The sequence below is a fragment of the Diaphorina citri genome, unplaced genomic scaffold (genome assembly GCF_000475195.1).
Source record: "Diaphorina citri unplaced genomic scaffold, Diaci psyllid genome assembly version 1.1 scaffold50, whole genome shotgun sequence".
NCBI lineage: Eukaryota > Metazoa > Arthropoda > Insecta > Hemiptera > Psyllidae > Diaphorina > Diaphorina citri.
In genome coordinates, this window is record NW_007377487.1 from 625,834 (window position 1) to 653,651 (window position 27,818).

The window sequence follows — 27,818 nt, forward strand, 5'->3', positions numbered from 1 at the left end:
AGGAAAACGAATTCTATTCCTTCGATGCATCTCTTTACCCATCCAGCTATCAACATTGGATCGACTGCACATAAAAGGAAATCCCTTTCAAAGGTTTAGCCTTGGCCAAGGGGGAACCTTTGATATTTATTGCGGACTTGGTTAGATATCCTTTATACTTTCCCCCCTTTGTTGCGGAACGTTAGCTTGAACGTATGAAGGAAGATTGTTAAGATTGATTGTCGTAAGAATGATAACAAACGTACACGATTAGAGTTTCTTAAGTCCGTCTACGTTCTACAGATAGTTCAAACAGATAAGAATAGTATTTCGTGTACCGCAAACAAATGAAAAACAATAGAGTAGTTATTCACGGGTTTTTAAATTTTAATCCTTTTCAATAGTTTTTAAGTTTTAAACCTTAGCAAATTGCAATTACATAACGAGAATACACGAAAGTTTATGATCAATTAACGATTTTAATTATTAAACTTGGTATTCTTCCCAGCTTTCGTAATTTTGAGCGAGCGGAGCGTATCTTTTATCTTGTAACACAGTAAAACCATTCCAATGTAGTAGTTTATTCTCTGTTTTCCCTTCAGTTATGATAGAATAGATGTACTCCATAGGGTCATGATGACTAAAGTCCCCCATCTAATAGACATAAAACACCGTTCGGCATATCTGGAGAAGACCGGTAAGTGGTTTTTTTCATTTTATTACATGTCGAGTGTACTATTTCCCGTTCTAAAAAAAAGAACCAAACCCCCCCCCCCCCAGAAAGATATGATATGGTGGGTAAAAAATGTCGGATACCTAAAATCGTGTCCACACAAACATAGTCGACGCCCGTCGATCGACGAGGTGAATCTACGTTGTCGAGGCAGTGTGGACGGTTTCAGACGACATCGATCGACGACCGTCAACTATGGGTGTAGGTAATACCTACACAGCACCTAGGTAAAAAAAATGTTACCCACATGTAATATTAATGATGATGTTAAGCTAACTACTCTTCATAGAAGGACAGCATGGATTTTATTAATAAATTAATTTCTTCTTCTTTATCTACACCTAGCAATACTCCAAGTTTTCTTCCTAGAAACTAGAAAAATAGTAGGTAAGTACCTAGTCCCTATAGGTAATGCTATAGATACCTATAGAAAGAATGGATCTATAGGCATGAAAGAAGCGTAATAAACAAGTCTCTTTTCATTCATTTATTAGCCTGACAGTTCTGAATAATAGGGGGCACTCAGTCAGTATAGAATAGAGTGGGGAGGTGCACTCATTGAGAAACTTGCATCAGTTCTCTCTTCTTCACTTCTGGGCTCAACCCAACCTCTGAACAGGATTTTAGTCGCGGTAGTAATCCCACGGATAGAGAAATAGACGTTTGGTTTAGAAATTGGTGTGAAAAATTTTTTCAGGAAAAAATATTTCCACAGGAATTTTTTTAGTGTAAAACAGTGATAAAAGTTACTGTTGGGTACTGAAGTTGTGATTCTATTACCTTTTTATTTTGTTAATAGATATTTCAGTAACTACTATTTTTTTTACCTATTTACCGAACGAAAAACGTCTTATTTTTCAAGTTCGTTTTTATTAATAGTGAGGTACCTGCCTTCCTACCTATCTATTTTCCGCTATGATCGGTACCTAATCCGCGTTTAAAAAGTTCTAGTTGGTCTTTCGATTCGAACTCTGAAATAAACGGACTACCGTTGCGTCGTGTTTTTGGTTTTACATCCCGTTTAGTTCAGTTTTGATTGTTTTGGTTCATTTTTGACCCTTTTGGTTGGACTTGGATTTTCCTGAAGCTTACCAAACTGAGTGGCTATCGGTACTATTCCAACATGGCGAAAAATAAAGGGTAAGTTAGTGTACAGTCAGAGAAAATGCTGACCGGAGACCCTTTCAACTTGAAATTTTGTTCCACCTGTACAGTGCCTTGTAAGCGCTAGGCCGCGGGTGCGATTCCTGCCCGGGCCGGATTTTATCTTGAATGGATAATGTTCGTTCTCCTATACTGTCTTTCTCTCCTTTACGATTTCGGGACGATAAGACCTCAGCAGTTAGAGTTCCCTTTATCATAAACCTCTTCAAATACGAGCAAAAAGTCCCTTTACCCAAGAGATATAGGTACCGACTTACAACTTTAAAATGTATTGAGTCGGTATTGACTTACTGAGCGATAGGTATAGAAATTAGAGCCAAAAATACTACCGGGATTTGAGATCCGGACTGATTCTTACCTAGGTTTCTAATCTAGATAAGGTGGGTGGGTAGTGGGTACCTATTTCGTTTTTATCCAGTTTTCCATGAACTGAATTGTAAAGAAATTGTAAAGAATGTAAAGCTTTCATCAAGTATTGTAGAGCCTGTCTACACTATCTAAGTCAGCTAAGTCTCTACAATACTCTACATAACAAATTTAAAATCTCATTCACGCTTCAGATGTCACGGACTTCTCTTTCATCTCCCATGTTTTTTTTTACGTCATTCATGTCTTATAGACTGTAGCTTTCATACTTGGCCTCCCCTAGATCTAAACTCATATGGGATGGTACTGGTGTTGTAGACATGAGTGATTGTCTAGCACATGATAGAGCAGCAAACGCCTTCTCTGTTTCACTCCTGTTGCACAAATGAGCCGCAATATATCCCCCGACAGCACAATCCCCTGCACCACTCACATTAGCAATGTTGTTGACTGGTAGTGCTGTGTAATACTTCACGTTGTCTCCACAAATGAGGACCATTCCATGTTTACCCAGTGTTACCATGACAACCATACTCTTGGGAAAGTTTCTGGCTAGAGTTATACTCTGTGTGATCAGATCCTGTAAACTACTCGGGTTCATATGAGAGTAATCCTTCCCTGTCAATACAGAACTCATATGTTTGAGCTCATTGAAGTTGGGTGATATATGAGTGATAGAAGTCCACTCTTTAGAACTAAAGATGACATGACACACAGCTATGTCTGTTGGTTCAAACCAGACAGGAATGTTCAAGGAATGACAAGTTTTGAGAATATAATCAAATGCTGTTGGTCCTAGATTTCCGTCCAACACTAGGAAACTTGAGTTCATAATATCCTCCTCAAACTTTCTAATCCAATCCAGGGAGATTTGGGAGTGAATATTCATATTGCCGATTATGAACTTGCACTCTCTATCACTGTCAACAATAACACAGCAGCATCCCGAGTCATGTTCATTGCAAAAGAGAAATCCTTTATTATCCATGTGCTTGGAGCCAGCCACTAGGAATTGTCCGAGCTCATCATTACCTATTGCTGTTAACAATAGAGGATTCATGTTCAGTCTGGCTAGTGCATTGGCAATGTTTCTACCCACTCCTCCGCAACACTGAGATATTGTACCGTTCAACATCCTGCCATCCATCTTGATATCCTCGGCAGCTGTTGCTACAATATCAACATTACTGCCACCTATGACTACAGGACGTTTAGCAGTAGTGTAGGACCTGGAGAAGTGTTTGTTGATATTGCTTGGCTGAGCATAACATGTTGATGAAGTCATAACAAGATTTAGACCAACTGATTGGGATACTTTGGAGGTATTTCTGAATTTCCAGAGTTTGGAAAGTGTTTTATTCCTCATACTATTCTATCAGATAACTTCAATCCAATATTCTGAAAACAAAATAAATAATCAGGTAGGTACCTAATTTGTCTATCTGGGTATAATTATATGGGAATTTGAATCGTGTTAAGCATGAATGCTTGCCACAAATTCCCCCATGAAATTATGACTTGCCTTGAACTCAAACCTATTTCATTTCAGACTCAAGGACTTTTTTTGTCTTATCAGCAAGTACATCCTTAATTATCCTTGTCACACCCACTCCTCTCCATTAGAATAATTCTCAACAGATAATTTTCAGCACATCACAGCCCATATTATTATGTTGACTGTACATTATTTTTTTGGTGATGGGATATTAACCAACAATGGTAGATAATGGGCAGAAGAGGTCTAACAGGCTTGCCACAAAATACTAGATATCTACCCCCTGAAATCAGTAGTCTGTGGATACCTCTGTAGATAGGTATTGATTCCCTTTTGTCACTTAATTGATGATGTAACTTACCAAAATGACACAATGTTCTATTCTACAGCTGTAGTTTGTTCACTGCTATCGACTTTCTATGGTTCTAATTATTAATTTTAGTAATTACTAATTACCTATTTGTAAAAGCACATAAAACACAAACAATTAACGTTAAACGATTCAAATTTTGAATTAACGGCTGGATTTCTCCTATCCTGTCTTCCTTCTCTCTTCGATTTCTGGACGATAAGACCATAGCAGTTACAGTTCCCTCTGTCAAACTCTAAAAGAAAAAAAAAACTTGTATGAAGAAAACAGAAGATTTCTTTGTCAACTTCAGTAAGAAGTAATTTTTCCGCTGGGTTCTAAGTTCCAAGGCCGCGGAGGCTTTTCCATGTAGGTACGGCTGAAGAGCTCCTTTATTGAACCCTACTTCCAGATGTTGCTGATTAGAATTTGGCCCCATCGGTCTGAGATACTCTGTGCAGTCAGCAGTGAACTATTATATCTAGTGCTATTAGATACCTAGAACCAGTTTGCTCTGTTGTGACTAGATGGGGGGGTGTAAAACTGAACACTGCACTGTATTAAACAGTTTACCTATGTACCTACCTACCTACCTACCTATCATGAGAAATCAACCAAGATAAATAAAATAATTGTAAGTTACCTATCTATTAAGATTTACTTTTTCTGCTCAACCGAGTGTTTGGAGAAAGCTGTGTTGTTTTGATCAGTCAAACAGTCAGTCACACGAAGTGTTGATACCTAATTAGATAGGTAGGTAGATACCTACTATTGTAGGTAATAAATGTAATTAATAAAAGAAGACAGTAGGCAGTAGGTACACTATCTTTACTAACGAAAAATGAAATTGGAATAATTTGAAGATTTTAAAGGATACCTATCTAAGCCAGGGGTTTCCAACTTACATGTGTATGCGGGCCACATGCTACAATGGGAGGTACTTCGCGGGCCACATATGTACGAAGGGGAGTACCCCCCCCCCAACTTTTCAGAAATGAAGTCCTCCAATTCTGAGTGCCGCAGGCGAAACTTTTCCTTTGTCAGTTTCCATGACTCAATGATAATTACACTGGTCTTGCACGCGACAGAGCCGGGTTTAATGCCCATTTTTTACATTTAGGTAAGTAACCTTTTTTTACATTTAGGTAAGTAACCTTTTTTTTACATTTAGGTAAGTTTGTACAAATCCCAATAATCTTCGCGGGCCACAAAAATGGTCTGGTGAGCCAGATGTGGCCCGCGGCCCCTAGTTGGAAACCCCTGATCTAATAATTAGGTTTGCAGTCTAATTTTGACTTTATGTTGATCCATAATTGGATTTTTAAAAACCTGTTGAATATGAAAATCCAAGATCCAAAAAACACCCAATGTTAAGTCCAAGCAGGTACCTACCTAAATATTATGTAGGTACTTACCTACATGTAGTTTATATATAGGTACCTATACTCTCCTCTTCGCACGCAGCATCGTAATCAGAGTCACTCAGTGAGGTTAGATAGTAATTAAGAAATTCACAAGGATCATGAGATGTCATTCCAGATACAGTTATTCTGTATGGAATTATTTCATGCAACACAGACACAACAGGCAGAGCTGGATATTAGATAGCTTGTACGGACATGGTCATCAGTATATTAGCTCTAGATTTATAGTGCTGGAGTCGGTCGCCATTAGTATTCCACTATTCCTCATAAACTCCAAAAGCAGGCGCAATCACACTGCGGCAATTTGCAGCATGCTTTGCATGTTACACTTAAGCATGCTTCAAAACTATTTCAATCGACGCGCGACGGTCAAAATGATGCAACATGCAGCCTGCTTCAAAGATTTTGCATTCTGCCCGCCACTCATGATCAGAATGTATGACAGACCCAGGTCGGACATTCTGCCGCACGGACGCCATGTCAGACCTTAGGTTGTACAGTCGGTACGTGTGTGGCGGAAAAAGCTTCCAACTTCTCGTCTCTCAGACGGTCTGATTACTGAAGTCGGAAGCTTTCTCCGCCATACACCTTCCGGCGCTCTGTCGGACAGTTTGAACATTAGTGGCCGGTCTGGGATTGGTATGTTCTTGGAGCATGCTCTTTAATCCATGCTCCATGTTGCCTTTAAGCATGCTTATTGCTTAATTGTAAAGGTGTGTCCACACATAGTCGACCGGCTGTCTATCGACATCGATCGATGTCGACTGAACCGTCCACACTGCCTCGACAACATAGATTCACCTCGTCGATCAACGGCCGGTCGACATGTGTGGACACTCCTAAATAGCGCCTTCAGAATACCTCCTAATGACTACGAAAATAGTTTGTCCATTTTACGAAACAATTTCTCAGTTTTACGAAATAGGATTGCCCGGTTTTACGAAATACATCATCTTTGTCGTTCAACTCGGTTGTTTTTCAGTCTGCCTCTGTGTTCTGTGTGTCCCAAATGAGCTGCATATTTTAGAAACGTTTAAGTACTGTTAATTGGAACATCCTTGCCTATGAGAGAGAGAGAGAGAAAGAGAGAGAGAGAGAGAGAGAGAGAGAGAGAGAGAGAGAGGGAGAGAGAGAGAGATGCTCCTGAATTAATTACGAGTGTTGCGGAAGTAGTGGGTTGGAGAGAGAGAGAGCCTATATCTAAGTTAGATATCAGCTATTTGGTGATATATGTATGGAGGATTCATGGGAATAGCGATGAACGTCCATTTTCAGTTATAATTTCTCAAAATTATCTCAAATTGATTCCTATTTCTCGTATAGGATTGAACCCACGCCCTCTTGTTTATCAGGCGAGCAAGCGTCTTAACTACTACTACTACGCCACCGATTCAGGTCCAAGGTGCACTCACTCACTCAGCCTCTTGAGGACAACTGAGCTTCTTTGAAAGAGTGGCGACCAGTGGCAGAATTACCAGAGTGAAAAGAAAATTTTCAAGGTGTGTCCACACATCTATAAGAATGACAGAAATATGTAGTAAAGGGCTCTTAGTAATGCTGTGATATCCAGAAAAATTGTGAAGAGGCTTTCAGCTTCCCATTAGGTATTCATGTATTTAGATTTTCCTCCAGTTTTCTTCCCACTATATGTGTACATAGAGCACAAGCACAACATGTTGATGGTTGAGTACTTACGTTTGGCGAATAAAACGTCATTTTCCGCTATTCTGAAACTCTTATACTCCTATGTGTTGGCTCATAAATAATGTCTGTTGGTTGTTGGTTCCTATGGTATTTGTTGGCTCACAAAAACCTATGTGTTGCTTCCTACCTCTTGGCTGGAAAATACTCTTCGTGCTGACACTACTGACCTTGGACGTTCAGTTGACCTGCGACTCATACAACACAACTCATACCTTACAGCCTTACGCCATTGTGTATTCTTATAAAATGACCATATGATTCGCTAATTTTCATTCTTACAATAGGACCATAATATCATAACTCGCTAACTTTATGAAAAGACATGATGACATGATTACAATAGATAAGACGAGATAGAATTTTTAGTCGGGAGACACTGGGCAAAGTAGAGGCTATCCCGTCTATCCGGGAAGGGAATAGTGTGGTCAGAAAATTTCCGTCCCGTCCGGAATTCGAACTCAGCAACTCTGTGTTGAGAGTCAGTGCTCTTAATCACTCGGACACAGTTTGTCTGTTTGTTCCACGATAACTTTGGTCAATGGTTGGTCCGATTTTGATGACATTCGGTACCTACTACCTGCCTATTTTCGGCGCACTTATTTTACTGTTTTAGGACCACATTGGGCCTTAAGTGGTCCCGCAGAAGCTGTTTTTCTAACCGAAGGTTTACAGTTTACTGTACTACGAGTGTAGGAAAAAGAGGAGGAGGAGGAGAGAACGGAGGGGAGGGTGATGGAGACAGAGTAGATAGAGATTAGGAGAGGAGAGAGAAAGGATGAGGGAGAAAGAAAGATAGAGAGCGGAGAGAGAAATATAGAGGGGAGAGAGAGAGAGAGAGAGATGTGGAAAGAAAGGAGAGAGGGAGAAAAGTTTCAAGAACGCTATAAGAAGAAGAAGAAGGAGGAGGAGGAAGAGGAGGTGGACGAGGTGGAGGAGGAGAAGGAGAAGGAGGAGGAGATGAAAAGAAAGATTATTGTGAAAGTACAAATCCTTTGAGGATTAGGCGTACTTATTACAACACAATACAATATCTATATCTACACTACACAACAATAAATATACGACATACAAACACCCATAATAGCAGTTCCAATACACAATAGACTTGCCTGAAAAGTAAACAAACGCCATGTGCTTTGATAAGAAAAGAAACGTATAGACATCTTGCGCCTGAAATCTTTAGAGTATGCAACATGCAAATAATTAAGAATGCTGTTAATCAGGAAGTATGCAAGTTCGATTGCAAGGCGTTGTTTCCCCCCTTTCATATTTCCTATAGATTGGTTCAGGCGTTATTTTAGTTTCCAAAGGGGGAACCGGTTCCGATTTCGAAACTTTCCCTAAAGGAAAATACACGTCAGCTGTTTGTCTGTTTGTTCCACGATAACTTTGGTCAATGGTTGGTCCGATTTTGATGACATTCGGTACCTACTACCTGCCTATTTTCGGCACTTATTTTACTGTTTTAGGGCCACATTGGGCCTTAAGTGGTTCCGCAGGAGCTGTTTTTCTAACCGAAGGTTTACAGTTTACTGTACTACGAGTGTAGTTCTTACCCAGTACCTATCCCGTAACCTAGGAACCCAGGTATAAGTCGTTGAAAGAGAACAAGTAGGTAGTTGGGTATCTAGGTATAGGTACTTTCTATTGTTGCTATGAGTTCCTATTGTTTCCCCGGGTCTGAGTTCAGCCTCATTCTCACAACGAGACTGTCAGTCAAAACCAAAACTCAAGTATCTTAAGGCGAGGCACCTACTTCCAGTTTCTAGTGGTACTTCTAGCGGTCCTTCCATCCTGGGGAATTCGGGAGAGTACCAAAAGAAAGTAGGTTCCTCAGGAAGAAGGAGAGGTTCTTTGGTTCAATGGAACTTCGGTTCCATGGGTGAACTGTAACAACAGAGGTGTTATCGTCCCGAAATCTAAGAGAGAAGAAGGATATATATGTAATATGAGACGAACCTTAGCCGTTCCGAAAATGAACCCCTGTTTAGGATAAAGTTCGCTTTCCCGGGACGACGGGAATCCAACTCGCAATCTAGCGCTTACAAGGCAGACGCTAACCTCCGAGCTCTCTCTCTCTCTCTCTCTCTCTCTCTCTCTCTCTCTCTCTCTCTCTCTCTCTCTCTCTCCTAGGCAAGGATGTTCCAATTAACAGTACTTAAACGTTTCTAAAATATGCAGCTCATTTGGGACACTCAGAACACAGGCAAACTGAAAAACAACCGAGATGAACGACAAAGATGCGAGTATTTCGTAAAACCGGGCAGTCCTATTTCGTAAAACTGAGAAATTATTTCGTAAAATGGCCTAAAGGCGGTATTATAGTGTGTCCAATTCAAACATAGGCAACCGGCTGTTGCGTCGCGTCGATCGACGAGATGAATCTATGTTATCGAGGCAGTGTGGACGGTTCAGTCGATCGACGGCTAGTCGACTATGTGTGGACACACCTTTGCAATCAATAAGCATGCTTCAAGGCAACATGGAGTATGGAGCATGCTCCAAGAACAAATCAATCCCAGACTGGCCACTAATGTTCATACTGTCCGACAGACTGCCGGTACGTGTGTGGCGGAGAAAGCGTTCTACTTCAGACTTCGGACCCTTTCGTCTGAGAGACGAGAAGTTGGAAGCTTTTTCCACCACACACACGTACCGACTGGTCTGATCATGAGTGGCCGGCAGAATGCAAAATCTTTGAAGCAGGCTGCATATTGCATCATTTTGACCGTCGCGCGTCGATTGAAATAGTTTTGAAGCATGCTCAAGTGTAACATGCAAAGCATGCTGCGAAATGCCTCGGTGTAACTGCGCCTGCTTTTGGAGTTTATGAGGAATAGTAGAATACTAATGGCGACCGATTCCAGCACTATAAATCTAGAGCTAATATACTGATGACCATGTCCGTACAAGCTATCTAACATCCAGCTCTGCCTGTTGTGTCTGTGTTGCACGAAATGATTCCATACAGAATAACTGTATCTGGAATGACATCTCATGATCCTTGTGAATTTCTTAATTACTATCTAACCTCACTGAGTGACTCTGTAGTGAGAGCACACTATGTTTATAATCCCACAACAATACCTCTTCGCCATAGAAGTTCTCCGCCAAGTCTTTACTGAGTAGCCGAAAAAAGATGGGAAATCTTGTTTGTGGACACTGTCCACACATAGTCGACGGCCGTCGATGACACACCTTAAGGATCTACAGTAGCCAGCCTAGGTAGCTTTTGGAGGATAACTCATCTGCCTTGTATTAAGCGCTAGATCGCTGGTTCGATTCCCGCCCGGGGAGGATTTGATAATAATTCGTTCTTGGAACACCTGGAATTTTTTGGAATCTCTGCTTTACCATCTTCTGCTTCAATGTAATAGCGGCGTTCTTCAAACTTTATTCTATTCAATAATTCTATCTCATTCCTTATCAGCAAGTCAAGATTGCCAAGATAAGGCCGATTAGGTTTCACGTCAATGTTTTGATTTCTCCTCTGATTCCAATTGTGGTCAGAAAGTTGGATGGTCAGGATTATCATCAGATTGGTCGAATATCTTGATTTATTATTCCAAATGAGACTTGGAGAAATTCAAGATTGTAAGAATCAAGAATCTATACAATAAAATTATAAAATAGGAAACTACCTACTTATCTATAAAATTGAACCATTATCTATCTATGTACCTACAATTGTACATACACAATAGGTAGATATTATTAAAGGTATAGGTAGGTAGGAAACCAGTTGGATCCCAAAACTTCTTCTTCCATCTTGTAAAGGTGTGTCCACAGGTCCACACATAGTCGACCGGTCGTCGACCGAATCGTCCACACTACCTCGACAACAGAGATTCACCTCGTCAGTCGACGAACGGTCACCTATGTTTTGACACACCTTTACGCACATACCTAATACTTATATCGTTTCTTTCTACCTCCTTAATTTCCTCTCCTACCTTTTCTTCAACTACGTATCTTCCCTTTCCACTCTTCTTCTTCTTCCTCTTCGTCTACTGAGATTCACCTGGTAAGTCGACGGACGGTCAACTATGTTTTGACCTTTTGACACACCTTTACGCACATACCTACTTATATCGTTTCTTTCTACCTCTTTAATTTCCTCTCCTACCTTTTCTTCAACTACGTATCTTCCTTTTCCACTCTTCTTCTTCCTCTTCGTCTACGAAGTATTCTTCTTCTATCTTTTCTTCGTCCCTAGTCTTCCTCCTCCTCTTCCTTCTCCATCTTCAGTGCCTCCCTCTTTCCTTTCTTTCATGTTATTGGTTTTTAAACTCTCCACTTTTAGCTTTCTCAAGTACCTATAATGGGGAGGCAAGTCTATTGTGTATTGGAACTTCTATAGGTTAGGTATTGTATACCTATTTACTGTATTCTATGTCGTATATTTATTGTTGCAGAGGTTGGGTTGAGCCCAGAAGTGAAGAAGAGAGAACTGATGCAAGTTTCTCAATGAGTGCACCTCCCCACTCTATTCTATACTGAGTGCCCCCTGTTATTCAGAACTGTCAGGCTAATAAATGAATGAAAAGAGACTTGTTTATTACGCTTCTTTCATGCCTATAGATCCATTCTTCACTATAGGTATGTATAGCATTACCTACTGGGTACTTACCTACTATCTTTCTAGTTTCTAGGAAGAAAACTTGGAGTAGGTATTGCTAGGTGTAGATAAAGAAGAAGAAATTAATTTATTGATAAAATCCATGCTGTCCTTCTATGAAGAGTAGTTAACTTAACATCATCATCATTATATTACCTACATCCTACATGTGGGTAACATTTTTATTTACCTAGGTGCTGTGTAGGTATTACCTACACCCATAGTTGACGGTCGTCGATCGATGTCTTCTGAAACCGTCCACACTGCCTCGACAACATAGATTCACCTCGTCGATCGACGAGCGTCGACTATGTTTGTAAATACCTTTCGAATATTTTGAAGATAAAAAAAAAACCTTTGAAATACCTGAGTAGTTGACTTACCATTTGGCTGGTTCTTGGACTGCATTCCTCCCAAGTCACAACTGAGAACTGTAGCTTTCATACTTGGCCTCCCCTAGATCTAAACTCATATGGGATGGTACTGGTGTTGTAGACATGAGTGATTGTCTAGCACAAGACAGAGCAGCAAACACTTTCTCTGTTTCACTCCTGTTGCACAAATGAGCCGCAATATATCCTCCAACAGCACAATCCCCAGCACCACTCACATTAGCAATGTTATCTACTGGTAGTGCTGCGTAATACTTCACATTGTCTCCACATATGAGGACCATGCCATGTTTACCTAGTGTTACCATGACAACCATACTCTTAGGAAAGTTTCTGGCTAGAGTTATACTCTGTGTGATCAGATCCTGTAAACTACTTGGGTTCATATGAGAGTAATCCTTCCCCGTCAATACAGAACTCATATGTTTCAGCTCATTGAAGTTGGGTGATATATGAGTGATAGATCCTATTTTGCACCTAAAAATAAAATGTATGTTATGGACAAAGGCCTATTTTTCACCTAAAAAAAAAAAAAAAATAATAAAATAAAATAATTGTATGTTATGGACAAAGGCCTATTTTGCACCTAAAAATAAAATGTATGTTATGGACTAAATTTTCTATGGACGAAAAGAATACGATTATATGGAACGGACTGAAAAAATGGGCCGTATTTTTCTCATGGCAGATTTTTTATTTCCCCTCTTTTAAAGCTCATTTTCCCCTTAAAAAGAAGAAAAAAAATCGTTTCAAAAGTTAAAATTAGATAGCGTTCTAGCGCTTGCATACAAAACCTTGGAATTTTTTGAACATTCAAAATTTCAAGATGGCGTCTTTTCAACCCGAAAAACTAGATTTTTTTGGGGGGGGGGGAATTGGAAGCTTTTATTATCCGTACAAAAAACTTCCACAAGAAAAATACGACTTCTACAATTTTACATACAGGGTGAAAAAAAAAAGTCTACGTTTGTCTGACAAATAGATCTACAAAATAATAAACTATGTATGAAATAAAATACATAAAAAATGGCTACAATTTTTTTTTCGTTTCAAATGGCAAAGAAGGACGTCGAAAATGTCGAAATATGATTTTCATTAAGGTTATACATGTTACAGTTAAAGTTGATTTTCAGTTGTTCAAAGTTGATTTTTAGTTAGACTCCTCCTCAGCAGGGAGAAAATATAATTTCCATAGAGTTGACTCTCACTGGATAATCAACTTTACACTGTAACATACATAGCTAAAATACACAACAAAATAGGATGGAATAAATTTTTCACAGAGAAAATATACAGGGAGTTGCAAAAGTTGGGAAAAAAGTACACACTTAAATTTGGACTTCATGAATTTAGGATCTAAAAGTTCTTTCTTCCTTTTTTTTTCTTCTACAATTTTTAGACAAACAGAATAAACAAATAAATAATAATAAAAAAATAAATAACAAGCTCAATACTTTTTTGCATCAAGAAATTCGTAAAAAAAAATCCTGAAGTCTAAACTTTTGTGCTTTTCAACTCGCAACACCCTGTATGTAAAACAACCAAAATTTTAAATCTTGAATCTTTTTATGATAAATAAATAGAATTATTAAGTAAGTGTTATTTTAACATTTACTTTTAATTTGGATGGTAAATAAATATATGAAGTACCGAAGTGTTATTTTAACACTTCTAATTTGGATGGCATATAGTAATCGAAAAATTAAATAAAAATACCTTACAGGTATTAGAAAATAGAGATTAGAAAAACATTCGAAGAAATTAAGGACATTTACCTGACCCTAAACAGTTTCAAACTATAAAATAAAAATAATTATAATAATAATAAAATTATAAATCCATAAAAACTACACAAATCAGGGTATCTAGAGAACATGAACGATAAATTTTCTGCCTCAGCTGGGACTCGAACTTGCGCCCATCTGAGAAATAATATTCACAGAAAACTATTGCAGAAAAAACTGAAGTTGCATAAATATTGAATTGCACGTTACTAACAAAATCTGAAGGTAGAAACACACTGCGCAGACTGATCATACACTTCCAACACTCCAGACATTTCCGACAAATTTCGTATTTTGCTTCCTATGTTAAGTAATGGTAGTCCGCACACCTATCCGTATCAGACATTTCCAACACTTCCGACATACTACCATTACTTAACATAGGAAGCAAAATACAATATTTGTCGGAAATGTCTGAAGTGTTGGAAGTGTATGATCAGTCTGCACGCTGCTTTTAAAGTTCTTTTTCTTTTCAGTATAACTCTACCTCTAAAATTTAAAAATAAAACAAAATAAATAAGACAGTGGATACATTATCAGGGAACAATAAAATAACACTGACGCGATAGTAAAACAAACATTTAAATTAAATTTAAATAGTTAAATTAAAAAAACTTCAACGCGACAGGAGAACAAATATGTAGTTTAAATTAAGTTTTAAATAGTTACATTAAAACTGCAAAGCGACAGTAGAACAAATCAATAATTTAAAACAAATTTTAAATAATTGAATTAACAGTTAAAGGACAAAAATAAATTTAAATTAAATTTTAAATAATTAAATTAACAATTGAAGGATAAAAATAAATTTAAATCAAGTTTTAAATAATTAAAACTAACAGTTAAAGGATAAAAATAATACAAAAAATTATAACGTGGAAATAAAATACTGAAAGTTAACAGAAAACAAAGCTGACTTGAAAGGGCTTCTAACAGGGAGAGTTAGAATGGGAAAGGATAATAAATATTATAATTATAAATTATACATATTTGTTAAATAATTCTAGGATAATTTGATAAATAATTCTAGGCTAGGAGCTAAAGGACCAAATCATAAACAAAAAGCCCACTCTGAGAGTTAGGTGTTGGGGCAATTGCCCCAAGGGATGGGTTAAGCTTATACGAAAGGACTATGTCATAAAAAAGGGACCATTTTAAAGCCAAAAAAATTGAATCGATTGCAATACTTTCATTACTAGTATAGCTCGCTATACTGTAGTAATAGAAAGTAAAAAATCGTGTATACCGAAAAGCCTTCACATAATAATAGTGCTTTACTGCTCGAATAGGACTAAAGAGTCCCTATACCTTAGTAGGCTACTATTGTTATGGCCCAATCCTATACGGGAGCGTATGCCGTGACGTCAAAGTTCACGATTTACCGGTATTTTTTAAATCGATTTATCTCGGGATCTAGAAGTCGTAGAAGATAAAGAAAAATTCCGTTGGTCCTCATTTTACCTGCTCTATGACTTTGAAACATCACCCAAGTAAGCGCAACTGATCTATTCTTACCATTGGTGGTACCACTAGTTTTCGTCTTCGCGCTATCAATCGTCAGCTGTACCGCTTCCTTCAAGTGTCCTATCTGATCCTGAATGGTCGATATAAACTTGGCTATACTGGACACGTCCGACAGGGACTCGAGTTCTTTAATTGGTAGGTCCGACTTGAGTTTGGCGGCGAGGAGTTCGATTTTGTTCACCACCAGGTGAGTGTCCAGGGAAGTGTCGGTGGAGGTGGTCAGGTCATCAGACTTTTCGTGCTCCAGAAGAACCCTGGTAAGAGGAGCCAATATAATATTTACTTTTTTTTTAAAATATTTAAACAAGCTTTTTTGTTTACATATGTTTAAACTATACCTATGAAATATATAAGACCTTGTTTAGACTGCGGGAGTAAAGGGACTTTTCAGTCTCATTCTGGCAGGATAAACAAGGTATATTCTATTCTATTAAAAGGAGTTTCTTCCAAAGTTAAAATAAAAATTAAAAATAATAATAATAATAAAAAATGTACTCATATTGCCAATTAAGATACAGCTTTTCACTTCTATCCTAGCAGAACAAATAACGTATAGTACATTGCTTAGAACCGTAAAAATTTTAGTTTTTCTGACTCCTTATGCATCAAGGATCCCAAAAATCACATTGGAAAAATTTCCGTCTGTAACGCTGATAGACCTGTTGTCCCCTTTTCACGAAAAAACGGCTTGACCGATTTGGATGAAATTTTTCGTGGTTGTTAAGGGAAGTACTGAGGGTGACATAGCTTCAATTTGTCATATTCCATCCTGATTAAAAATGGCGGCGCTTCAAATTTATGCTTGGTCCTGCAAAAAATCCGCCCCGGGCGGGAATCGAACCCGCGGCCTAGCGCTTACAAGGCAGACGCACTACCAACTAAGCTAACTAGGCTGGCCCACATTGATTGGTCCGTTCTAAATAGTATTTAAAGTTTAGTTCACAAGCTAAGACATGTCTTTTAACTGGGTCTTTCGACAGTTGAGTGTCTTATTCGATATTTGGGCAAATTTCAGGTCTAAACGAGTGTGATAACTTTTGCAAATGTCGCGTACACGTAACGATTTGTCGAAAGCTTGGAAAGGAAGAAGTGGCGTGGCCTCTGCAATGGGGTTAAAACATAATGGAGGAGTTGCAATTGGGAAAATCTATATTACTAATAAAAGGTCGATTCCTACGTAAAAAGTTGTGAAAAATCCAAATATGACGTCAAAACTCCGAAAAAGTATCTTTAAAAGGTCGAAAATTCAATTTTTAATTGCCGTTCTAATGAAAAAGTTCAAAGAGTTGTGACGTCAGATTTCCATCCGCCCCGGGCGGGAATCGAACCCGCGGCCTAGCGCTTACAAGGCAGACGCACTACCAACTAAGCTAACTAGGCTGGCTAAAGCTAAACTTTAAACATAGGCTAAAAAGAACCTCCCAATATCCTCTAGTATTTAGCATAAACCATGGATCTAATTTGACTCTAGGAGGATTGACTTCAGATTGTTTAGAGGTCTTTTTTAGTCTCCACAGAAGTCTGTATTATTTGTTGACAAGGTACAGAGTCTTTCTCTCTTGCCTGTTGAGTTGATAACACAACAATCAACTAATTCTATTGAAACTGTTCACGTCAACGCGTTGTTAACCCATGTAGTTTTGACATCTCCACTAATAATTCTGTAGCTTTGACCATGTATTTTTGACATCTCCACTAATATTTCAATGAATGGAGCACTCTGTCTGTGGGTTTAGTTGTGGTGATAACTGTGGCATCTCCACTACTCCACTAGGGTTCATCTGACGCTGTAGTTCTGTCATCTCCACTAATATTATTGCACCTATTGGTATTTTTACCCTGGGGAACACATTATGTTATTAGTCTGATAGATACACAAACAAATTCTATTAATTTCCCTTGGTGACTTATTCTTGGTCTAAAATTCAAATCATCTAACAAGTCTCTCTCAATTTATGTCTCTTTCTTCAATTTGTCATCTTATCCTGTTTCTCAGTTTCATTTTACGTATTCGTTCACTTTCCCAAGATTATCTAACCAACCGGTTTCTGTTCTGAACTGCCACCGTACGGGTTAAAGAAAATCATGGTCATTCAAGTATAAAATGAAACTGAAGGATTATTGAGATATTGGGAAAATCCTACAATGCTGCAGTGAGCACCAAAGTTGTGACATAATAACACAAAGAAACTGCATTTACTACTTTACTTACTACTTTCAATCCTACCATCGCTATTGAGTATAAAATTCCATACCTCGACTGGGATTGAACCCACGCCCTCCTGATTACCAGGCGAGCGTCTTGGCCACTACACTACCGAGGCAGGTAAAGTCCTTATAATATACTGGCTAAAGTTATCTTGATAGTAATGGTGACATTTTTTATTAGTATTTTTCCTTTTTTTAATGTACCTAGATGTATCTTCAAAAAGTTGGCTATTATTAATACTAGTCAAAAAATTAAAGGACGGTTATTAGAAAATCGTACCTGTCTAAGAAAGTATTAAATTATTATCTACAATTAAATTGTAAAACTACTTTCTAATTAAATACCATTTTCCAAAATGGTACTGGGGTATAAATAGTGCTATTCTGAAACTCTTATACTCCTATGTGTTGGCTCATAAATAATGTCTGTTGGTTGTTGGTTCCTATGGTATTTGTTGGCTCACAAGAACCTATCTGTTGGTTCCTATAGTATTTGTTGGCTCACAAGTACCTATCTGTTAGTTCCTATGTGTTGGCTGGAAAATACTGTTCGTGCTGACACTATTGACCTTGGACGTTCAGTTGACCTGCGACTCATACAACACAACTCATACCTTACAGCCTTACGCCATTGTGTATTCTTATAAAATGACCATATGATTCGCTAATTTTCATTCTTACAATAGGTAGGACCATAATAGTATTACTCTCTAACTTTATGAAAGGGCATGATGACATGATTACAATAGATAAGACGAGATAGAATTTTAATTCGGGAGACATTGCGCATTCTGGACAAAGCATTCTACCGAGGAAGGGAATAGTGAGGTCTGAAAATTTCCGCCCCGTCCGGGGTTCGAACTCAGATACTCTGTGTTGAGAGTCAGTGCTCTTAATCACTCGGACACAGTTTGTCTGTTTGTTCCACGATAACTTTGGTCAATGGTTGGTCAGATTTTGTTGACATTCGCTACCTACTACCTGCCTAATTATTTTCACTTAATTTACTGTTTTAGGGCCACATTGGGCCTTAGGTGGTCCCGCAGGAGCTGTTTTTCTAACCGAAGGTTTACAGTTTACTGTACTACGAGTGTAGTTGGCTGTATGTAAATTCCCCCGATTTTTTCAAGGGTCCTCATTTCCGGATGTAAATTCCCCCGATACTTGAAGATAGAAAGAGGAAAATGTGTGATAAACAATGATTTGGACATTTCATTTTAATTACCTATTAGTTTGGTTTCGGATATCATCATGTCAACTATTAAATTTCTGACAAGTGAGCGTGGTGAAAATCTTTTGGTGTTTAGAAATTATAAGTTTGGCTTTCTTTAATAATGAAATGTGTATGTATTTTATTTTCCTTTCATAAATTTTATACTAAAAGTAAGAAATTGAAGTGTTTTTAATACTTTTCTGTAGGCTCTACCATCGGGGGAGTTTACATATATTATATACCCCTTTTTTTTGGTAATCGGGGGAATTTACATATGACCCTACAGGAAGTAATTTTGAAATCGGGGAATTTACATGAAATCGGGGGAATTTACATTCGCCCGTGTAGTTCTTACCCAGTACCTATCTCGCAACCTATAGGAACCCAGGTATAAGTCGTTGAAAGAGAACAATGCATGGAATCTATTCTGAACCTACGGAACGAATTTTCAGAACTGATTTCTTCTCAGAAACCTAGGCGTGGGGTTTCAGTAGATTATAGGTACATAGGTTACCAGGGGTACCTGTAGTGCTGCAGATATTAGACGCAGCAATTATAACATAGATTTCATAGAATCAGACTAGATCTCAATTGTATTATGGAAACAGGAGCTATAAATGTTGTGATTCTTACATAAGAAATCAGTAGGTAATCCTTTCTTCTTCAGTTTAGGAAATGTTGGTTACGTTTGTGTTGGAGGGAAATTATATTTTTATTAATCAATTGTTCGTTGATTAAGTTATCTAATTGATTGAAAATATACTGAAACAGGTATTTATAGTTAGGGAGCTAGGTGTAGGTATCTAATAAAGTAATAAACGAGAAAATATACTGAAATAGGAAAGTAGGTAGGAAGCTGGATGTATAGGTGTTTATCTATCCATAATTTTATTTCATTATTATAAACTTCCTATTGTCTTTTTACGAGGACACCAACACCAAGTGCCACAATTTGGCAGACATTTTTTTCTTCCTAACTTCTCTAATAGAGTCTTATATCTACTTACATACATATATATTTGTTCTTTTTCGTTCTTTTGTTCAAGTTAAGCAAAGGTCTTTTTGTAAACTTGTAATTCAATTTTAAAATTATTGTAGATACCAAATACATAAGACCTTGTTTAGACTGCGGGAGTAAAGGGACTTTTCAGTCTCATTCTAGCAGTATAAGCAGGGTATATTGTAATCTATTCTAAAATAAATATCCTAAATCGTTCCAGCCAATGGGATGTGTCGACTGCCACGGGGGACTTATACCTACCTACTTTTTTTTTTTACATAGGTATTTACATATAGAATTACTTATTTCTGCTAAGAGCTCTGTACCTATAGGTATAGGTATAAGCTTCACACCTGATACTCCCACTCTTCACAGTTGATTGAACTGAAACCTGAACTAGATTTGAACAGGAACATCCGTCATTGAGCTGTCAGCAAGTGCTGATAGCATTTGAAGCCTGTGTCACCCACTGACTTACTTTCCACTTACACCTAGAGTATTATTAGCTTTCTATTTACTATTTATTTACACTTAGAGTATTCACTATTTGGTTCTTTCCATTTCCACCTATATGGCCATATTACATAGTCGCTCAGTTCTCTGGTAGCTATCTATCAATTGATATCTATTTGCCTAGTAGGTATCTATTTAGTGGATGGCATAGGTTATTACCTCTTACATGTCATTGCATTCTAGTCAGTCTGGCTTCCGGCCTATTTCTGTGCATTTTCCTCCTCGGTGGTGGTGGTGGTGCTGCTGCGGTTACTGTAATAACTAGTAGGTACATAACTATTACCTACAGGTACTATCTCTAGATGGTCACCAATACGGATACTGACCACGCGTAACGTTGCTTAACTTCAGTGATCCGTTGGGAACTCGTGTATTCAACATGCTATCACCGCCGCGCCGCTGGCTTTTTAGTCCGTCCTCCCTTTATTATTACAATAGTAATAAAAAAGGTATAAGGGACGGACTATTGTATTCGCTTCAGTGTCTGTCTGTCAGTCAGTCAGTCAGTCAGTCCGTCAGTCTGTCCCCATAGAAGAACTTAATAATAATAATTCTAATTAATAATAATTCCCCATAGAAGGACTTATCCAAACCTGGTCGACCTAAATATCAAATTAAAGAAACACGAAAATGGTGGTGCAAATTTTGTCCAGAGACCAATAACTGGTACACTTACTCTAGATCCCATCATTCTAGCCAGTACCTACTTATTCTGAGGTCTGATTGTATAGGATGGGTCGTTATACACATCCTTAGCTCCTAGCCCATACATTTTCTCGTTGCTAGCCTAGCCTAGTAGCGAGATAGACAGAAGATAAAATAGAATTACTTATTTCTGCTAAGAGCTCTGTATAGGTATAGGTATAAGCTTCACACCTGATACTCCCACTCTTCATAGTTGATTGAACTGAAAACTGAACTAGATTTGAACAGGAACATCCATCATTGAGCTGTCAGCAAGTGCTGATAGCATTTGAAGCCTGTGTCACCCACTGACTTACTTTCCACTTACACTTGGAGTACATATTATTAACTTTCTATTTACACCTAGGGTGTTTGCTCTTTGGTTATTTCCACTTCCACCTATGCATAGTAGCTCTAGTCTTCTAGCAGTTAGTTATTTAGTGGATGACATCAGTAGGTTATTACCTCTTACATGTCATTGCATTCTAGTTAGTCTGATTTCCGGCCTATTTTACCTGTGCATTTTCCTCCTCGGTGCTGCTGCTGCTGTAATAATTATCTAGTACACATATTACCTAGGTGCAGGCGCTATTTCCAGATGGTCACCAATACGGATACTGACCACGTGTAACGTTGCTTAACTTTAGTGATCCGTTGGGAACTCGTGTATTCAACATGCTATCAGCACTTCGTCGCTGTCTTTTTTCTATTTGTGATACAGGCTCTAAAGCAGTGTTAAGTTGTTAACACATAGTCGACCCCGTTAATGTCTCGACAACATAGATTCACCTCGATCGATCGACGCGGTCGACTATAAGTGGACAAGTGGACATAGCTTTAAGTTATTTTTGAGCTTAAAGTCAAATCGACCACCTTACTGACCAAATGTTCTTGTCCCTCTTCTGTTCCAGGTATATTGGGAATAAAGGGAGAACGGGCTCTAGTCTTGATTTTAAATTATTACATGAAAGTAAAATCGAAAAATCAAATGAAGAATAATTATAAACTGAATATTAAACAAATTAGGTAGGTACATAAGTACTGATTTTCTTTAATCACAATCGAATAAACTACGAGCTAAAAAATTCCCGGAGGGACGGGCCCAGCTTGTTTCTATTTGTGATACAGACTCTAAAAGCTGTGTCCAAACATAGTCGCCTGGCCGTCACATCGATCGATAGCGGTTGACGAGGTAAATCTAGGTATATAGGTATGTTGTCGAGGCAGTGTGGACGGTTCAGTCGACATCGATCGACGCGACGGGCGGTCGACTATGTGTGGACACACCTTAAAACTTAAAGTTATTCTGAATTGGATTGATCTGACTGAAAGTCAAATCGACCACCTTACTGACCAAATGTTCTTGTTCCTCTTCTGTTCCAGAGTCCGCAGTTATGATGACGATGACGAGCTGTCCGGTTGCAACTGGATGGAATACATTCTGGTCATTGTCCTGTCCTGTTTACTCCTCCTGGCCGCCCTAGTACTGGTGATCTTCTGGAGTATACACTACCGAGGTGGCTACTCCTGGACGGAAGACCCGAAGAGGCATTTCAACTTGCATCCCAGCTTGATGATTCTCGGATTCATTACACTCAGCGGATTCTGTAAGTTTCTTCTTCTTTCTTAAGCACTTTCCCAACTGCCAAGGTGGTGTCCTGATACCAGGCCTTTTTTAAAGCCCGCCACTCACGATGAGTTCTATCACATGCGATAAATAAAAAAAATAATAATAAAAAAAATAAAATAAAATAATAACTAGATAATATAAATTAAAAAAAAATATACATATTAACAAAAAATTAGAGAAGAAAAAAAATATGCCCACGAATTGAATTTTTGAATGCTCAATCAATCTTCTTTATGTTCATAAATAAATAAAAATGATTTATGAAAAAAAAAAAAAAAAAAAAAAAAAAAAAAAAAAAAAAAAAAAAAAAAAAAAAAAAAAAAACTCATCGAGAGTGGCGGGCTTAAAAATTTGATCGTGTGAACTGAAACGACGCGACGGAGGTCTTATGGAACTGAAGTCGAAAAGAAGGACAGGTTAGGTGATAGTCAATCGTTCCGAGAACGAACCTCATAGATATAAGTTAAGGACTTAGGGATAAAGTTCGTCCTGGGCGGTAGCCCGTTCTTAACTCCTAAGGTCATATCAGACCTTTATGTCCCATCTCATCTTCGCTGATAATTCAGTCAGCTCTGCAAGTATTGTGTCTCTTCTCGCCTATCTGATGAGAGGGATACTACGGGATGGGCATGCTACGACACAGACCTAACGAAGATCGTAGTGGTAATTGTAAGTAACGATTTTTGTCTAACATTTGTTTCATCAAATAAAAACGGTGATGAGAAGACTCATCTTAACTCACCTGAAGAACTGAATATTACGTAATAATTATTTCTAAAGATGTGATCCCAGTATTCTTCCACATTCATGCATTCTTGTATTTTCATGCAAACTATGAAGTAAATCGTGCCAATAGTAATAAATCGTGTGGGTATAACGTGGCGATTTTTCCTTCTGTATAGATAGTTGCCTATTACCTATATTTCTCCTATATGAGGCCCCCATTTGCTTAAAAGGAACCTAATTGAATGTATCGCAAGATGAATTTTCTTGCATTATTGATTACGCAAAGAATGAATGAAACGTAGAGTGTCACCATACATATGATGATATGAAGAGACAATACTCCCCAATTAGGTGCTAGGTTAACACGATAACACCAGAGAGCAGCCGGTCGAAAAAATATTCGTGGATAATCGAAATATGTGTGCTTTTTTTAGGTGACAGTTCACGTAAAAAAGTTACTGCGAGCAATTTCTACTTTCTACGTTTTGCTCTACCTTATTTTTAGGAGTGAAGTGTATCAGTCAGTTATTGGCCCATCTAAAAACGTGCTATAGTTATTATACTTATTAGTTATTAGTCCCATAGGTTTGTCTGTTCTGCACAATCATTTTCAAGATCCAAGGTTATCAAGAGCGATAGCATTCTTTTATAACTTTGGATTTTGAAAACCTTTGTGTAGTACTTATGGGGCGTGATCTCATTGAGGGGGCAATAACTAGCACGTTTTTTACATGGACCAATAACTGGTACACTTACTCTAGATCCCATCATTCTAGCCAGTACCTACTTATTCTGAGGTCTGATTGTATAGGATGGGTCGTTACACACATCCTTAGCTCCTAGCCCATACATTTTCTCGTTGCTAGCCTGGTAGCGAGACAGATATGAAACTGAGAAAAATCAAATGGAAAAGTGTTTAGAAGACGGAAGTATGCTCTGTAGATGTAGATAGAGGTCTACGATAGATGTAGATAGTGTACATAGAGGTCTACGGTAGATCTGCATGGAATCGAGATAGACAGAAGATAAATTGCGAACATAATGTTTGTCACGATGTAAATTAGCCGCCATACATAAGTCCCAGGCCAGAGTTCCCAGCCTCAGGATGTCCCGTGTAATAGACATGTTATGTTGTATACAGGGTGAACGATAAACGTGATATCTACGGGGTGGACGGAATTTGGCCAAAATGTTACCGCATAAATTTTCTATTTAGATCTTGGGATCGAACAAGCCAATTGTAGGCCGCGTAGAGATCCTTTTTCTGAGTGAGTTCTACTAGTTCACTGAGTCACTAGTTTTAACTTAATTAGACTTACATTATCATGGACACTCGTTGTTATCTTGAAAGTCCAGAAGAGGTTAGGTAGTAGAACAGCCGCGGTAGACAATAATAGTAAACAGAAAAAAAGACGGAAGAACACGACTAGTTTTAATTTATTTACCTCTTTGCGGTGTTGCAGCCATGCTGTTATACCGGATTTCGCGGTGTTGCCGTCACATCTGGGTGAAGTTGTTTCACACGATCCTCCATGCATTGGCCGTTCCCTGTATCGCTCTGGCCGCTCTGACTATCTATGAGAATAAGAATGTCCAGGACCCGCCTCAACCTCACTTCTACTCTCTGCATAGTTGGATGGGCTTCATCACCGTGGGACTGTTTGGATTACAGGCGAGTAGAATAGAATTGTACGAGTAGAATAAAACTATACGAGAATAGAATTGTACGAGTAGAATAGAACTATACGAGAATAGAATTATACGAGTAGAATAAAACTATACGAGAATAGAATTGTACGAGTAGAATAAAACTATACGAGAACAGAATTGTACGAGTAGAATAAAACTATACGAGAATAGAATTGTACGAGTAGAATAGAATAGAATTAATGTGATTTCTCAATGTTTAGCCTTAACATAACATGGTATCTTAAGGCTAAATATTGAGAAGTCACATTGATTGATCTCAGGTACCATAAGCTTTGTACAAAACAATACAGAATGAAATTGTACGAATGGAATTGTACAAAACAATACAGAATGGAATTGTACGAGTGATATAGAATAGAATGGGGGGGGGGGTTAGAAAAATCAGCCATTCTAGCCTGGGGAAGAGACGAAAATAAAAGAAAAACCAAATTGAAGAACTTGAAGTGAAATAAACTTTGGACAACGAAGATTAGCAAGAAAGGTAGAAAAGGAATTTTCAAATATACCTACATACCTACTAGGGATATGTATCTAGGAAGGATGTAAGAAAAAAACTATGTACCTACCTACCTAGAGCTTTATGTAATAGAGGCCTTTAAACCCCCTGAAAGAAAAGTAAGCCGTCGGTGGGAAGTTTTTGCAAACTTTTGGGATGTAGACTGAGACAAACTTAACTTTCTTGTTCTCCTCTCCTAACTTTTTTTTTCTATTTTCTGTGAAACTTCTACCTAATGGACAGTTTTATGGTGTCCTTTTACTTAAAGTAATCATGATGCTTTCATCTATCCCAACCTCTATTTCGTTCAGAGTACCTGGAAGTTATTAATCTTACACTGGCATCTCACGTTACGACGTATCTGACAGATATAAATAACTGCCGAGTTAAATAACTCGAGTTACAACGTGAGTAGCTGACCTTAGAATATCAAAATTTCCTTAGTTGAACGGTTTTTGAGACATTTTTCGATTACCCCAAAAGACCCCCAAAAAAGTTAGTATTCTTTGGAGCCATACTGGCCCTAAAAGTTTTTCGGCAAATATTGTCGGTCAATGTCTTACTTTGTTGCTCTTTCACCAGACATTTTATCACAAAGCATGGTAGTTTGTAGAATTTGGCAGATACGAGGAACTGTGGAAACTTCATCTGTGTGAACCATAAGGGAAATGAAATGAGCGCAGTTCTTTTTGGAACGGAGTATTGTTTGTTCTGTTGAATATGGACTGACTTCTGATATAATATACCTAAAGTTTTATATTGTCCAGCTTTGGGTTTCATGAACCCAAAATTTCAAAGAGCCCAACTTGGGTTTCATGGACCCAATGTCTCATAAAGTCCAACTTGGGTTTCATCGGTGCTAGTGAAGTTTCCACAGTCCCAGGATAAAATCCGCCCCGGGCGGGAATCGAACCCGCGGCCTAGCGCTTACAAGGCAGACGCACTACCGACTAAGCTAACTAGGCTGGCTGGGTGCTAGTGAAGTTTGCACAGTTCTGTTTCACTCACGGTTGGTCACACCTCTCTTCAACTCTGTCACTAATATTCTTCCTTTCCCTTCTTCACCCTTGTGTTCCTCCAGTAACGACTACTCGACTTGGACTCAGGAGGGGATTATAATCAACGCACTCGCCATGGTGTTGGTCGCTTTGGGCATCTTGTTCTCTTACCTCCTACACCGCGACGCGCTCAAGAACAGCCGCGAAGCGCTACTCAGCGAGCGCCTCTAGGCCAAGGTTGCGCCGTTGGATCAGGAAGCAACACCAACGGGCGCGGAGAGATATTAAATTGCCTGGTAGCGCGAAACGCAAAGTTGGGCTGGGCGAAGGGTCTTTCACTATTTTCAATTGGGGTACCCGGTATCTCTACCGGGAGTTTCAGAAAGTTGGACTGTCTTGTTTTTTTCACACAGTGTAGGACTGTCTTCTACAATGTAGGAGTCTAATGTTATAGTCCTGATAATCACACTGGATAGAGTGACGTCATATCTTGGTCCTGAGAGGACGTTTGAATCCCAATGGCACACCAACTAATGTTATAGTCCTGATAATCACACTGGATAGAGTGACGTCATATCTTGGTCCTGAGAGGACGTTTGAATCCCAATGGCACACCAACACAACCTATGCCGGATTTCCAAAGCAGTATGAAATCGTAAAAGACCAATACCAATTCCAACGTCCTTCAGGACCAAGTTATGACATCCCTCAATCCAGTGAAATGTGTAAGTCATACATAACTTGATCTTAAGTAAGAGTTCGATCTAGTCATAAAGTGAAATCGATTGTCAGATCGGTTTCAATATAATTATTTAACGTCTTGGCGATACGAATGCTGGCCAAATCCGACAGAGAAAAGTCTCGTCTGAGATGTTTCTGTCAAAGAACACCCGTCCACTTTTCTGCTCTATCCCAAATAGAAAATAGAAGGACCCATTCTCTTTCATTTATACCTTACCTCTTCATTTCTTTTAGTTTTTCATTCATCCGATCCAGTCATTTTCATTTTTTAAATATCATTTTGATTTAACTTTTAATATTTAATTATTTTGTTTGTACATAAGGTAAAATATAAAACGTATTCGAAAGTCCATTCCGCGAACAGCAC

At 38.4% G+C, this 27,818-nt stretch overlaps 1 protein-coding gene across 2 annotated transcripts in view; it reads left to right on the forward strand.

The window, feature by feature from the left end:
* Positions 1-1,260: 1,260 nt before the first annotated feature.
* Positions 1,261-27,818, forward strand: part of LOC103515724 (cytochrome b reductase 1) — a 30,074-nt gene continuing 3,516 nt past the window's right edge. The window contains exons 1-3 of one of the 2 annotated variants that reach the window (XM_008480672.2): positions 1,261-1,852; positions 22,534-22,757; positions 24,970-25,178. In XM_008480672.2, coding sequence (XP_008478894.1) covers positions 1,836-1,852; positions 22,534-22,757; positions 24,970-25,178 — 450 coding nt within the window. In that variant the 5' untranslated portion in view covers positions 1,261-1,835. The remainder of the gene's footprint in view (positions 1,853-22,533; positions 22,758-24,969; positions 25,179-27,818) is intronic. The other variant, XM_008480665.2, reaches the window with a different exon arrangement.